We start from the raw sequence: 16,932 nt of genomic DNA on the forward strand, positions 1-16,932 counted from the left end.
AATTATGGGATACCATTGGTGGGACTGTGGGAGTAACCAAGTGTGGGAAATTACATCAATGGGACTTGAGCCCTAGACCCTCTCTAGAAGGGGTGTTGTTACCAACAGGACTTACGATTAGTACAACGAATGCATTGGTTTCATTGTTTCTTGTCCTCTGTGTGTGTGTGTGTGTGTGTGTGTGTGTGTGTGTGTGTGTTGCTCTATGCTTCACTAATTCTGGTTGTCCACGTACAATGGGCGGTAATTTAATTTAATTTATTTTTGTTTCTTTTTCTTTTTTGCTTTTTGTGTGCACGCCTACTTCCCTGTGAGTTTGATGAGATTCAATGTTGTTCGTGGAAAACTTGCAACAAATCCAAGGGAAAAAATGATGACAAATAAAATTGCTATTTGAGGATGTGGAAGTTTTGATATCAGTACACCGGAAAAAAAGTTCAATAGCATTTTTCTCAACATGTCAAGAAACCAAATTAGCTTCAAGTTAGGCAATTGATGGAGTATCTTCATCTTCATGTACGTTTCCGATTGTGGTGCATCCATCTGGTCATGATGTTTATTAGCCACAAAAGTTATAGAATGAGGTTGCTTTGGGTGCCCTTCTTTCTCAACCACCATAAAAAATTTATTAGCCTCAAAAGTTCTAGAATGAGGTTGCTTTGGGTGCCCTTCTTTCTCAACCACCATAAAAAATTGAGGGCATTACCCCCTTCATACAGGTAGGTAAAATATAACATACCAAGGTAAAAGAGGCCTGTGAAAATGGACATTGTGGTCCCAATAGCTGTGTCCATTTCAAGGGAAAGTGAAAGTGAAGAAGACTATAGCATTTGTGTTTCTCATGACATCCCAAACAGTTTCGATTCTGGTGGAGACTTAGCCACAAGCCACAAACTTCCTTTTATAATATCACAACAAAGGAAGGCAGTTATTACGTCAAGTTGGAAGATGGGCCATCCATGATTAACAACTACAGACAGTACAACCCGGATGGAGTTCAACTTAGCCACAGGAGAGAAGGTTTCACTGTAATGCTCACCAAGTGTTTGAGTATACCCTTTAGCGACTAGACAAGCCTTCAACCGTTCAACCGTATCATCATGATGAAACTTGATTGTGTAGCCCATTTACAACCAACAGTTTGTTTATCAGTCGAAAGGGTGGTGAGTTCCCAAGTGTCATTCTGATGACGTGCATCTATCACTTATTCGATAGCCTGCTTCCACCTTATGTAACAATGCTTCCTCATATGACTTGTGAGTGGGGAATAAAGTGAGAAGACAAAGACAAGGGAAAGTTACAAAAATTTGGAGAAGCAATGAAAGGAAATATATTTAGTGATGGGATTACTGGTCCATGCACGCTTACCTTTTCTTAGGGTAATAGGAACACAAATTTATCTAGTGAATTCACTTCGGAAGAAGATATGGTGGACGGCACGCCATGATTGACTATACTATTTGTCCAGTTTTTGTTGCGAGTAGACTTTCAACTGAGAATAGTGGGAATGGAAGAGGAAGTAGAGGATGGAGGTTGGATGATGTCTTTGTTAACTGCAACAAGCATAGGCATGGTTTTTATAGCAAGGGAATTGTTGTCTTTTGATAGGAACAAGGTAGGCTAAAAAAATCTTTGAAAAAAAGGAGTAGACTAAAAAAAAGTAACATCTTTATATACATATTATTTTTAAAGTGACGGATTATAACAACGATAACCTTTTTATGTGCGAGAATATTTAAGAAAAATACATTTAATTACTCAGGGGTCAAATTTATTATGGCTAGACTCTAATGGATGGACAAAACATACACATCCAAAAGCTTTAGGGGGCAAATGAAACAAAGTATTTGAGAATAACATTTGATGAGGTGATTGACGCTTTAAAATATACGAGTGCATCCAATTTATCAGAAAATATGCTGTAAGTATGGCATCACTCTAAAAACTCTTAGGAACATTTATGTGAATTAATAAAGCATGAGTTCCTCAAGGAGGTGATAATTTTTTAGTTCTGCAACTCCATTTTGTTGTGGGGTGTGTGTATATGATGTCTGATGTAGGATACTTGTTTAAGAATAAAATTGACTAAAAGCTTGGGACATGTGCTACTTGGTATTATTAGACCAAAACACAAATACCTTTGAATTAAACTAATTTTGCACTTCCATGTAGAAAGTCTTAAAAATAAAAAATTAATTTAGATCTATTTTTCATTAAATAAAGCGTTGTCATTCTCGAAAAATCATCAATAAATGTAACAAAATATTTAAATTCGGACCTACTAGATATTTTAATTAGTCCCCAAATATCTGAATGAACTAAAGAGAAAGTAACTAAATGATGCTTTTCCTCGCGTGGTGGAAAAGTAACTAAATGACGCTTTTCCTCACGTGGTGGAAAAGTAGCTCAGTGATGCTTACTCAACTCATATACATCATATGCTAGACATGACATCGATGACAAGGGAGGAATGACTCTCTTAAGAATCCCCAATGATGGATGTCTTAGACGACAAAGCCATTTATAAGGTGAGATATCTTTTCATGTTGTTGCACCTACAACATCATGATCAAAACAGTACAATCCGTCATGTTCATGTCCTCTACCAATCTTCCTCTTTATCTTTAGGTCCTGGAAGACACAATGTGAATGATAGAAAGTGACACAACATTTAAGAGATTTGGTAAGTTTACTAACAGATAAAATGCTTATAGGAAATTTTGGAACAACCAAAATAAATGATAATGAAAGAAAGGACTTGTGTGAATGGTACCCATTCTACATACTTTGGATTGGGTATCGTCTATTAGTTACAGACAGTGTTTTAGGTATTGACAATATCGGCCGATATATCCCAAGATATATCTTGTATACCACCCATGCGATACAAAACGTACAAAGTAGTGGGAGATATCCCATGTTAGATCCGGTGAGCATTTTCGTTTTTAGATCATTTTTTTCCCCCTTTTTTGTAAATCATTTTAAATCAATGTCAAATTGTTATAAATCCATGCATGAAAAATCATAGATTGGGAGCTTCAATTTCGAGATTTGAAGGAGATGGGCCGAGTTGCGAAAAATTGAAAAAATAAAAAAAATCCCAATTTCTCGCAAATTGATTGCAATCCTTGTATCCAAATATAAAATCAAACATGTATCATGTATGTAACCCGATCTAGTGATTCTTCTTTTGCTTTTGAATGTATTGCTTGTGTTTCCACGTATCTTCTTACATTTATAAATTATATGAATAGGCTTTGAATATACTTGCATCAATCCATTTGGACAACGCATAGATTAGGATCCCATACAAAGAAAACCTATTATGTGTACTTGTATTTTGTAATGTTTTGATTTGTAAGTGTGTATTGATGTATTTTTAAAATATCACTGAAGTTTCATTGAAAAAATCGACCAATTTCCCAATGTTTTCACATGTTTCCAACAATAATGATACATTACGCGATATGATTGATATATCCCATGTGATAACCGATACGTATCCGTATCCCAAGGGTGTGATACATAACGTGATACCGATATTTCGAACACTGGTTACAAATGAACATTTTAGTGACCTATCAATGGACACACTGGTCACCTTTCATATGGTCGAATGCTCCAGAGTCGATGACCTATGGAGTCGGGGACTTAGATCCTAAATAAGCCATACCTGAGGTCACAAATCTAACCATAGGGGTGAAAGTAGCTGTAGAAGCAATAGAAATAGACTAATTTTGTAGATTGTTCAGCAACATGATTATTCTTAGTCAAAGTAATTATTTCATAAGTTGTACGTGCTTGTGGAGCTGTAGATGTAGAGTTTACCTTGAGGCCTACTGCTCCCTCCAATGTGGGAAGCTTGATTAGCTCGTATAGGCTTCTCATTGAGGTCCTTGCATTTTTCAACATAATGATTGGGGAGCCCCATAATGCATGTAGTTCTTAGGTCTGCGACCTTTGCAACGGCCGCCTCCTTGTCGCCACGACAACTTCTTCTACCACAACTACTACCACGATTCTGACCAGAGGACAATGCTAGAGCTGAGTTGTCATTAACTCCACTTGTAGAGCCTAAAAGATACATGGTGGTGGCAAGCATACACCTCATTTAGAGATGCACATCTTTGCCACCCAAAACCTATGCACGAGTTGGTTCATATTCACATTTCAATCTTGATAAGAACTTGGCCACATGGAAGTCTTCATGTTGTAGACGTAGCTTCTCCAAGTCGGTAGTCAGAGGCTGATAGGCATTCAACTCTTCCCACATTCCTTCAAGTTTGGAATAGTATTCAGTATTCACCCAATGATTTATTTCCTTGTTGGATCTCAAATATTTCTTCATATAATTGATAAGGCGAGAGATGTTTTTATTGGATGAATACATCTCTCGCAATGCATCCTACACTTCCTTTGCCGATCAAAAAACATGACATTTGCACTTTTAGAGGGTTCGTTCACACTATCCATGACTAGGTCATTTTGAGCATTTTCCTGGATCCATTGGTCATAAGTACTGGAGTCTTCACCATGTTTCTTTGTGGTAAGATATTTTAATTTTCCCATTTAACTTAATAAAGGTTATCTAGACCCGTAAAAAATCCCATGGATTTATAAATCCAGATTTTGGATCCATTTTTATCTCCATAACAAATAAAGAGAGACCACTTCACTAACATGCTGACCTAGTGTAATTGATGAGCACCGCACTTGGATACTTCACACAATCCACATGTCAACCTAGACCGAGAAATCAGCCCACATGTCCACTACCTCCAACTGGCCATGAATGAGTATGATCGCGAATAGAACATCCAACATGGGCAACACAGCCCACATGTTTGCAATAATCACACCCGAGGTGATATCCTTCAAGAAGCTATTATCTTCATTCACCCACGTGCCCACAAACCATTACAAGAGGCCTGACACACAAAAGAAACAAAGAAGAAACTCTAGGTATGTTAAGAAGATCTCAGCACAATCATGAGACACAAAGGGATTAAAAAAAAACAAGAACTAACAAAAGATTGAAGAAGAAAAGGTTGGATCAAAGACAATGCGGCTCTGATACCATGTAAAAGAGTAGAAGGAGAAAGAACAGAGGTGGAGAGAGCGCCCCCCCCACCCCCCCCCAAAAAAAAAAAAAAAAAAAAAAAATCACAAAAATACCGTTAAGAACAGAAGCAAAAATCCTCATGACTCATCTAAGTGGGCCTGCGTAGGACCATATCACATTCATTGACACAATGCGTGGAACTGTGAAGTACTGTACATTCTACATTTTACTGCTCCATGCTGTACACCTATCGATATCGATTATGATTGTCAGTATTTTCCTTTTGTCATTCACCAAGGTGTTTGGATTGAGATCAACAATTGCATATTTAGAGAGTACAACATCCTCTAGTTCCATCATCATATTCCTTTAACCCTGAATAAGTAGCTATTTTCATGCAGGAACACCAGTTATGGACTGCTGTTACTTTATATTTCTATGTACTCCTTTTTCTTGAATCATTTGTTAACTTGATGATGTTTGAAGGATGAGTTGCTTGGTTTGGCTGAGGAGCCCAGTGGAGATTCCATCTACAAGAATCCATCTTTGGATATGGATGTCCTTTATCGTGCTGGTGAAACACAACAGGTGGGCTATTTTGATATTGAATGCCGACAAATTTCATTAAATGGATGAATGAATGTTATCTATCGTTTATCTTATTAGGAAATTGCATGCACTCCATTGTTTCATAGGCCTGACTTTTCGATCTATCGTCATCGCATGGGAAGTGTTATTGTTCTCCCAATGTCTTATCTTATTCTTGTCTTTGTGACATAGTTTTGTCCATGGTCTCATTATTGATTAGACTTTTGTAATTCCCTGCAATAGATGATTTGTAATTCCCATACCATTGATAGCTATTGAGGAACCCATTATTAGCCTTTAGTGAACATTGACATGGGATTTATTCATCCTCATCCTCATCCTCATCTAAGCCTTATCCCAATTAATGGACACGGGATTTATTAATCTAATTTGAATTGATAGGTCTAGCATCCTGGATGTCTCTCCTACAGATTTTATTTTATTTTTGTTCAGGAATAGAAATAAGTCGATAACCCATCACTATTATTTATAATCTTCTTGATCCACAAGAACCGCTCATCCAATTTCGACTTTCAGACAACATCCTTTGTGCTGGAAATTACTGAAATACCCCTGCTAGGCCACATATTCCCAATATCTTCAACTCTGTATTAATGGCTATTGCCTTATTTTGATTGGTGATTTTTTGCAACAAAATAACAGATGCATAGTGTTGGCCTGCTGTTGTATCTCGTTTTCATCCTATAATGTCTTTATTGTTAGTGACAGTTATGAAATTCTATGTTTTCTATATCACAAGGGTCCCAAGTGGACATTTCCTGGTTATAATGTCGTTATCGTTAGAGACAGCAATTAAATTCTGTGTTTCATTCAATGGCTACCTATTGAAGAAAAGTTAAAATGAGTGCTGGTTATTTTCATCCATTGTTCTTCATATAAGTTCTGTCTGAAATAGTCTTCCGATCCATGAGATGATGACATAGATCATCCAGCCCTATCCCAATTAACTGGGGTTGGCTACATTAATCCTGTTTTGCCATCCCACTCCACAAGGACCATATTCTCAGAAACCATCAGTCGCTGTTGCAGCATCTCTTCTAGGGAATGCCTTAGCATGAGCTTGAAACATCGTGTTAGGATTCATGAGAAAAGATATGGCAGAAGTTTTACACTGGCTGCCTATCTCGCACAACCCTCTATCTGGGCTTGGGACTTGTAATGATAAACAAAAATTCACAGTGGCGGAGTTAACTTTCCATTACATGATCTTTACTGAGTAATAGATCCTGAATACAAAGGTGAATGCCACATTTTCATTCCAGATGGATGGGTGTAAGATTCCCAGCATGTTTAGAGACAAAAAGGTGCCCGACAACTTGAGGGAGTGAGAACCATGAGGCTTTGGAACATAAAAAGATGCCATACCATGTGTGCTCTCTTTCTTGAGGTACTGGGTAAAGGTCATAGGCTTATAGATGGTTACTCATGAGGGTTCTGTCGTGCCTGACATTAAACATATAGGTTGGCTTTCATGTTCCAGACAACAAATCACTAATTGCAAGAACACATGCTTGTTGAAGAGAATGAGGATGCTGTAGTTTTATTAATTGAAAACTTTAGTAGAAGAAATGAAAACCAAATTATCCCAAGGGGCTAGCTGAAGGGATAAAGCAAGGTTTAAGGACAGCCAGTGAATAAAACTAGGAGTTGTGATTTGCACAATTTGTCTTAGTCAGATCCATACTCCCATAACTCACCAAACTACAGCCTGCTGCGGTCTTAATAATCTGCATGATGATACCTGTAGGGGAAGAAGGTGATTGTGGATTAGGTATAGGTATGAAGACAGCCTAGTTGTATGAAATTCTTGGATGATCTAGCAAACATTCAATGTTTTTCTTTTTGTACTTCTGAATTATGCTATTGAGGTTTTACAGGTATTATGTTTCTCATGAAGTTTTATGATTAACCTTTTAAATACTGGAGAGTAAAAAATGAGGAAAAAATTGTTAAAAAGTCACTTTTTCCCGAGTTTGATTAACAACCAAAAAGCCCCAAAAAAGAAAAAGAAAAAGAAAAAGCAAGAAGCATTCAAACAATCAAGTTCTAACAGAGAAGTCTGTAGAGAGATGGTGTGAGTTCCATACGCAATAACTTCATTGAAATGCATTCTAGTTATCATTTTCTAATATCAAAGTTTTCACGGATGTTGTATACTCACACCTTAGAATCAATGCAGGGTATTCTTACATACACCCCTCGTTTGGTATCAATTGGTTTCCAAGGTGATTTTCCTTCTTTTTTAGTCATTGACTAAGATAATAGTTTCTTTCTACCATGTTCAATATTGTTTGTGAGTACTATATGCTGAGTCAGATGATGCTATTTCTCCTTTCATGAATTATAATTTCATATATGCATGAAGCTGACCCCAATTAGTTGGGATAAGGCTTAGATGATGATGATGATGATGAAGTTTCCTAATCTGATTTTGGGACCAACCGATGATGTCATTTCTTATCATTTGGCCTTTGGTTAGACTATTAGTATGTTGTTGTCACATTAACATGGTTGGATGCAAAACTCTTATTTATTGTTGTATTTGCTTTGTTTTAATTCTCTCGAGAATCATGCTACTGGTACTTAACTGTATCATATCTTCTGGACCAATTTGCAACATGTAAACAGACATGGAAGCTGGAATTGAAGTTCCAGGAGCTGAGACCCTTCATGGGTATAAACGTTTAGAGTTTGTTTATCTGTGATGTAGTTGAGAGGAAAAGATGTATTCACAGTTTACAATACATTAATATCTAACTATTATTGTAATTGGCCTTTCTTGGGAAGGGAAAGATTTGGGAGGGGCCCATCATAAGCAATTTCAGGACCCATGGAACTCTCTTGAATATCTTAGTAGCTTTGCTTTACAATTCGTTTCCCAATGCAAATTGTAGTTGTTCATTTTTAGTTTGAAATCATGAAGTGCACCCTGATAATAGGCTTGTTTCGAATTATGACTTATCTTAGTAGTAGCTTTTGGAAAGCTGGTCTTTGATGTTGTCATGCTGGGAATCTCAGAAGAAAGGAGTTACCAGAGTTATAGAGGCAATAAATGGGACTGCCCATAAATAAATGGGACTACTCATCAAGAGAATCATGACATTGATTGTGGAGAACTATACCCCTCTTCAATTTTAATTGGAATTGAGTTTAGAGTTTTTAACCGGTGGATATAAAACAAACATCACGGTGAGCCCTACAGAGCTTGGGGTTGCAGGGGATTCATGTAACCCCGTGTTAGAGGTGAGTCCCATCCTACCAAGAATCTAAAGCCCTCTTCCTTTCAATGCCCCTTCCCGCTCCCCAAACCATATCCTCCTGATCTACTACTTGGCTCTGCATCTGCAACTTCGGCTGCATTCGAACAGTCCAACTTCGACCATCTTAGGGAGCGGGTCATGAGTTGGGAGATTGAGGCCCCGAGAACCATCAAGATCCCCAAAATCGTTGCGAGTTGGGAGTAGAGTAGTGAGAAGCAGATCGAGCGATAACATAAGGGGAAGCTTGAGAGGGGGATTAACGGTGAGGGGAGATAACAAGGCAACTTGGAGGTCCACAAGCTCCGAGATTGTCTACTGGAAAGGAATGCTCAGAAAGGGCAGTGATGATGATGGAGATAACCTAGCCTTGGGGAATGAGAAACATAAGGGGATTGAGGGCAACGACTTCAACGTAATAGGGGGATAGAAGCAAAGATGTCGAAGATGTTGGACGGATTTGGGTTGGTAGGAAAAATGGGTTTGGAATTGGTTGAAAGGGGGAGGCTAAATCCACTCTCAAGGTTCTTCCAACTCTCTTTGTGAAGGGCTATCCCGCAGGGTGGCTACCCATTAACTTCGCTAAGGTCTTTGGGAGGGCCGATGAGGTGTTGGAGGTGGTGATTCCTCATCTTCAGGGGTCGGGGATCCCTTGGGGGTTTCCTTTTGTTCATATGAAGACGGAGGAGCTGGAAGCGGTAATCAGGTTATTGAATGGCGAAAGCTTTGTAGGGAGAAAGCTGCTTGCGCAGAGGGCAAAGTTTGGCCCGAAAGAGGTAAACAAGGAGGGGGAAATGAAGCAAGAAGGCAAAAGGGAGAGTAAGGAGTCCGAAAAGATAGGGAAGCTAGCACAGGGTAGAGGGAGGAAAAGGAAGGGGAAACTAGTAGGGATGTGGTTTCTATTGGGAGGGCCAGGGGAGTTGATGCCATGTTGGACAAATCAAGATCCTTTAAGGAGGCTCTTGTAGGGGGTGGCTCTGAGCATTGTAATGCTGGAGAGAAGCGATGGAGGACGCGGGGAGGCAGGTGTGTCGATTCATGGAAGGTGGGTCTGGAAGAAGCAATCAACCGTGGGTGTGAAGGTTCACGTTGATATGAAGGTGATTGAGAATGCTTTACCTCTACTCCAATGGTCTGTGGTGGCGGAGACAAAGGAAGGGGTGATGTTATCTCAAATTAGGTTGTGGCTGAGAGCTTGCTGTTGGTTGCAGGAATGGGATTACAAGCTCAAACCACGGAAGGCGAACAAAATTTGGATCTCGGTGAAACTAGGTACAGATCATAACCAACTAGTCATGGCTAGGATGAGATTCAATGATGGCCCGATTTGTTCTATCAGGAAATGGGAGGATGGGTCTATTCTAGGAAGAGAGGTGGCATGGTTCCTGATATGGGGGATCCCTCAAGGTGTGGAACAAGGACGTCTTTGTTGCCATTGGAGAATGAACTAGGGAGCTGTTGGCCATCATGAAGCCTTTGAGGTAGGTGAAGACCCAAGTGCCGCTCACATTTGCATTAGGCAAAACAGAGCTCTGCCGGTGCCAAGGTTTGGGACTCTCAGAGTGAAAGAGATCCATCTCTAGCTCAAGGTAACGAAAGAGGCATGTGGATTTCCATGTAGGTGGGGGATGCTTGGAAGCAACATGAAGGGTTTCAACATCCTTTCCTGTAAGAAGGTTGCTCTCGGGAGGGTGGAGCACAATTACTTTGGTCCAACGAAGTACCTAGAGGAGGGACATTATCATGCCCTTCTTAGAGAAGACCACATAGGGTAGATGAGCAACTGGCGCATCCATAGTTGTCGGATGGGGTGAGGTGCTTCGCATGAACATTGAACAACATAGGCACGCGGCTTGTTAGCTTTGAGGATTCTGGAGAGGCCTCGCATGTGGGTGAGTTAGCCACACGTGCTTCGAAGATCTTTTCACATGAGGCGTCGAAAGAAGGGTCGGACAATAGTTCAATCTGAATCGAAGGATAGGCCCCTGCCTTGGAGTGACTCGGAAGGTGTTCATGGATTGGCGGTTGCAGCTTGGTTCTGAGCCTCTTGCCCCTCCCTTGAGGGGTTGACGGGTGCTCGCCTCGAGACAATTTGCTCTCCCTCTCTCTAAGTTGGTGACATGCGTCCCCCTATCACTTTCAGTTGTCAACGTAAAAGAAGGTTGGTGCCTTTTAATGTGTAGTGACACTTTTGCTACCGATGCTTCACATCCATCAGACACACAAACTTGTGCAGTTACTGCTCTTACACCTTTAGTAGCTGAGGCACACGTCTCGTCCCGGGTTCATGTTGTGTCTTTGACATGTGCAAGGGAATTAGACTCAAGGTATTTCACTCCTGAGAAGTGACTTCTCCAACCATACAGTAAAGGTGGCTTGAGAGCCATTCTCCTAAGTAGTGAGAACTTCGCCCATCCTCATCTTGGAAGCCGTGGTCATGGAGATTTCTCATCTTCCCAGGGGGAGACAGAGGGCTACTTCTAGGAGGGAGATCTCTCCATATTAGTAGTCAGAATCTCCTCAGGTTGAGGATGTCGAGGAATCCAGGGTGATCGTTATAGCCTATGTTGAGCCTCCTCTGGGAGAAGGGGCAGGGAATTTGGGCATCGACATTATGGATATGCTGCATTTCACTTTGTTGCAAGTCACAAATGAAAGGGTGGTGTTTCCAGTATGCGGTGAGACTCAGCTTCTCGAGGCGATGGTCCCAGTCGATGGAGGTTTTGGGAAAGTTTTATTTTTGAAGAGGGCTTGGACTGAACCAAGGATGTGATCGACAGGGTGGGGAGGAAGCTCGGTATGTCTTTTCAAGCTTGTGATGAAGATGTGGGCGCCCTGTACCGATTCATTGAACAATAAGGCTGCTTGGGCTATAGGCAACTGCCGATCCACAGCCCGAGTAGTCTAAAGGGAACCGTTGAGGCTTGAAAGCATAATAAATTACGACTAGGGATCAAGGTTAGCGGGCTGATTAGGGGAAGAAAAGCGAGGTCAATTTCTCAATGATTGTCCTCAATTAGTGGAACATTAGGGGGGATAGGGAGCAGGGAGAAGCGCACCTAGATTAAGTGTGTAAGAAATGGACGACTCAGATCATCACACTGCAAGAGACTAAGTTTTCTTCATTTGACAACGCCGTTTGGACAAGGTGTTTTGTAACGGTAATGGTGGTCATAACGGTCACTGTTACCTTTACGATACGGGTTGTAATGGCTGTTACGATCTCTTAAAAATAAAATAAAATTGAAAAAAGGACCCGAAAAACCTATATCGACCTCATAATGGACTATTATGGGGTCGTTATGGGAGGCTGTAACAACTGTTATGGGCCATTTTTCTATAACGGCTATTACGATCTCGTAACCTGTAATGGTCACCATCGCTACCTTTACGTAATGGCCCCGTAATGACACACCATGGTTTTAGACTCTCTATGGGGGTAGATGTCTTAGGAGTTTGTCTGTTTGGATGTGGCGGGCTCCTCAAGGGGCATCTTGGTAGCCTAGGATTTGGGCATCTAGAGAAGGGAGGACAATTGGTGCGATGAGTTTTCAGTATCAGTGGTTCTTTGCAAATTAGCTATTGGGTTCAATTGGTTGTTCATGACCATTTATTGCCCCTATGAGGCAGATGAGAGATCTAGGTTCTGGGAGGTGTTAAAGGCCATTTCTTCGAAATGGGCGATTCCCTAGTGCATTGGAGGAGACTTCAATGCAACTCGATTCCCCTATGAGAAATTAAATGGGTCTCGTATATCTAGAAGCATGACGGACTTTTCCGAATGGATACAGGGATACGATCTTATTGACGTTCCGATGTTTGGAGCCATCTTTACTTGGTCTACTGGGCAGAGTGCTCCTGTGATGTCACGAATGGGCAAATTGCTTCTCCAGATTGGATGGATAGATACCCAATGGTTCAATCGAAAGGGCTTTCGAGAATTTCCTCTGATCATATACTCATTCTGCTTGAAGTTGGGACTGATAGTTGGCATGGCTAGAGACAGAAGAATTCACTAACCTTGTGAAGAGTTGGTGGCAGTCCTTCTAGGTTGATGGTTTTGCTGGTTTTTTATTGCATAAGAAGCTGAAGCTATTAATAGAAAAGTTGAAAACTTGGAAAAACGAAGTGTTCGGGGCTAGAGAAGCAGTGTTGGCTGAGATCCTCGACGAGATTCATGCTCTCGACCTGAAGGAAGAGGGGGACGTCCTATCCAGTGAGGAAAAAGAGAGGTGAAGATTTCTCACAATTGACTATTCTACATTCCTCTAGGTGGAGATCATGTGGGGAAAATGTTCACAGGCCCTATGGTTGAATGAAGGTGACAAGAACACACAATTCTTTCACAACATAGCCTCGAAGAGAGCTAGATATAACATAATGTGCTCTTTAGTCGTGGATGGGACAAGGTTGTAAAAGAAAGAGGAAGTATGTGACAGTTTTGGACTTCTATTAGATGCTCTTATCCAAAGAGTGGTGGATGTGTTGCATCTTGATTACTTGCACTTCGATCGCTTTTTAGAAAAGGTAGCTAGGCTGCTGGAAAAGCCCGTTTATGATGAAGAAATCAAGGCTGCTATCGTCAGCTTGGAGAGGGATAATCCCCCAAGCCTAGATGGTTTTCCTCTTGCCTTCTTCCAAATGTTTTGGAATGTGGTCAAAATAGATATTATTGGGTTCGTAAAGGAATTCTTCGAGAAGGGCTGGAAACCAGCTGAACTTGGAGCTTCTTTCGTTGTGCTAATCCCTAAGATAGGAGTGGAGGGCTTGGAAGATTTCAGAGTCATAAGCCTAATTGGAAGTCCTTATAAAATATTGGCTAAGGTGCTCGCTTTGAGGGTTCAAAGGTCTATTGGGAAGTGTAATTTCCTCGAATTAGGCGGCTTTGTGGAGGGGAGACATTCTAGACAGTGCGCTAATAGCCCATTAGTGCTTAGAGTCATGTTTCAAGGACAAGAAGCTTGTAATCATTTGCAAGATTGACATGGAAAAGGCATACGACCATGTCGACTTGGAATTTCTAAACTGCATGCTAGGCAGGTTGGGTTGTTGGGAGAAATGATGTAGATACAGGCGTGCGTGAGATCTCCTATTTTTCCGGTTCTTCTTAGCAGCTCCCCGAAAGGCTACTTCAAGGTTTCTAGGGGTCTAAAGCAAGGAGATCTGCTCTCCCTTTATCTCTTTCTCGTGATTGCGGAAGCATTCGGCCGTATGCTCGCTAGGGGCCAAGAGTACGATCTAGTGGTTTCAAGGTGGTCACTTTGGGGGATCAGACATCTCATCTCCATTTTGCTGATGACGTGATTATCTTCTGTGATGCTGATGAAGACATGGTCAATGATTTGCGGAAAGTGGTGTTATGCTTTGTGGTGGTCTCTGGCCTCAAGATTAATGTAGGTAAGAGCAAAATGTTGGGCATCCATTTATCGAAAGAGGAGACCTCAAAGTTCACATCGTTGTTTGGGTGTAACGTAAGGTGGGCTCCCTCCCTTCCACTTATTTGGGGCTCCTTCTATGCGTAGGGAAGCCCGCCAAACACCTTTGAGATAAGGTGATAGAGGGGATTGAAAGGAAATTATCCAGGTAGAATAGTTGCTATCTTTCCTTAGGCGGTAGGTTATCCCTAATCAAGGCAGCTGTCTCCAACATGCTGCTGAACTTCTGTCTTTATTTTATTCAAGCTCCCTCAATTTGTGCGTGCTAGATTGGACAAGTTGAGAAGGGATCTCCTTTGGAGAGGTTTAGCTGAAGATAGCAAGTTCCACCTTGTAAGTTGGGAGGAGGTGTGTGGGCTAGTTAACCATGGTGGTGCGGAGGCTCGCGATCTCTCTTTCATGAACTTAGCTCTCCTTGGGAAGTGGTTTTTCAGTTTAGAATGGACGAAGGGGGTTTTGGCGGGAAATTGTTGCTAGTAAATATGGTCTTAAGGAAGAGGGTTGGGTGATAGAAGATCATCCTTGTACAGAGCTTCTCATATCTGGAAGTTGATGGTCACTCTTCGAGGGGCTTTTAATTGCGCTATCTCCCTTTCCATGAGGGACGACTCCAGGACAAAGTTTTGGAAAGACATTTGGTTTGGGGACTCTTCGCTATGTGTTGAGCTCCCTAACTCGGTCCATCTCGCGCCAAGTGGGGGTCTTAGAATGGCAAACTACTTTTCCTCTAGCTGCTCATCCATTTGTTGGTCCCCTTCGTGTAGAAGAAACCTGTCAGATAGCAAAGTCGGTGAGTTTATCTCCCTTCTCGCCCGTCAGCCAGGGATGCTTTGCCCCGGAGGCAGTACAAACCAAGAGAGGCATGCTTACTACTTTTAGTTTTACAGTGTGCCCCCAAAGGTTGCTGCTTTCACTTGGTTGGCAAGGTATTCAAAATTGGTTACGTAACGGTCATAACCGTCACGTGTTACGGGGTTGAAACGATTGTTACAGAAAAATGGGCCATAACAGCCCCGTAATGTTCCAGTAACAGTTTTTTCAAAAAAAAAAAAACAAAAACCGGCCGTAACGGCTGATACGGGGGCTGTAACGGCCGTTACGGCCCGTATCATAATGGTAACGTTGGTTACGGCCACTGTTACCGTTTTGGAATACCTTGTTGGTTGGTGGGTTAGAAAAGGGCCCTCACAATAGATAATCTTCAGAAGAGATCATTGGTCATTCCTAATATGTACCGTCTTTGCGAGCAAGACACTGAAACCATTGATCATCTCTTCATTTCTTGTCCCTTCACGATAAAAGTTTGGGAGCATTTTATCGCCATCTTTGAGGAGCATTGGGTTATGCTAGGTTCGGTTAGGGACCTCCTACGGGTGTGGCATGGGGCAGGCAGGGGTAAGAGAGGGAGATATCTTCTCGGCATATCACATTACCAGCTTTATGGTGGGTCATTTGGGGCAAGAGAAACAGAATACGATTCTGTAACTCTTTTTATTTCTACACGGTTTCTAAGTGGTTAGCCATTTCTACAGCTGTCTCTGGTTAATGTAGTGGTCCCTTTTGTGTAGTTTGCGGCTTTTGGCTTTTGTATTTTTTCCCCATCTGGCTATTGCTGATGGGTCTTCTAATAAATTCCATCTTCCTTCAAAAAAACAAAAAAGAGAGTTCTTATTGATTTGAAAGAGTGTTACCAGTTAACTGCTTAGACTTTGCCCCTCTATTTTTAGCAACTCCCTCCAATTGATATTCAATTCTATAAAGAAAGCATAAAACAGATCGGACTCGATCAGTGATAAATAGATCTCCATCCATTAGGTCTGATTCTTTACTGTGCTTCATTGACACAATGGGTATATTACCTAGATGCTTCCACTTGTAATGCGAATTGTGTATATTTCTAGAACACTGTGTACCTATGTCAATCTAGATGACAATCTAGCTTAGCAATGACCTCCGGATCATATTTGATCAAGATCATACCCATGTGAGGATGAAGGCAATTTAGCTTTCTCATTAGTGTCTTTGATCAACGCAATTAATACTCAACTCGACTTGAAAGCCCGTCAGTCGAGTATGTTAAGTAACTCGGATAAGTTGAACACCAAGACGCTATAATATTTTAATATTTAAAATTATGAATATTGTAGACTAGTGGAAAGTAGAGTTGAGTTTTTGTTTTGGGGTCAAATCGTAAGCTGCTTGCAACTCGAAAACCAAGCAACCTAACCACTAAAGCAACCAAGAGTAAAGTTGACCGAGTCAACCGAGTGTTGAACTAGTGGTCACTAAATTGAGGTTTTTGGTGTCTCGATGAAATCTGATAGAGTCAAGTTGAGATCTCCTGACCATTCAAATATAGGGGTAAATATCTAGAGATAATGATGAAACTTAATCCTAGTTATTTCCTTGAATGTTTTTAGTATGCAATCTAATCTGACTTTCTTTCCTCTCTAGTATATGTGTTTTCATATTTTTCATCCATCTTCTCCTAAATCAAGGCATCTAATTCTTGATGTTCTGAATTAGCTGAGTATTGGCATTGGAATATATTGCTTCAATTTTGTATAGA

At 41.0% G+C, this 16,932-nt stretch overlaps 1 protein-coding gene across 3 annotated transcripts in view; it reads left to right on the forward strand.

Moving 5' to 3' along the window:
• Nucleotides 1–16,932, forward strand: part of LOC131218650 (uncharacterized) — a 31,832-nt gene that overhangs the window by 4,889 nt on the left and 10,011 nt on the right. For all 3 annotated transcript variants that reach the window (XM_058213318.1, XM_058213317.1, XM_058213319.1), the window contains 2 exons: nt 5,549–5,650; nt 7,851–7,896. In XM_058213318.1, coding sequence (XP_058069301.1) covers nt 5,549–5,650; nt 7,851–7,896 — 148 coding nt within the window. The remainder of the gene's footprint in view (nt 1–5,548; nt 5,651–7,850; nt 7,897–16,932) is intronic.

This window comes from Magnolia sinica, chromosome 11 (genome assembly GCF_029962835.1).
Source record: "Magnolia sinica isolate HGM2019 chromosome 11, MsV1, whole genome shotgun sequence".
Classification (NCBI taxonomy): domain Eukaryota; kingdom Viridiplantae; phylum Streptophyta; class Magnoliopsida; order Magnoliales; family Magnoliaceae; genus Magnolia; species Magnolia sinica.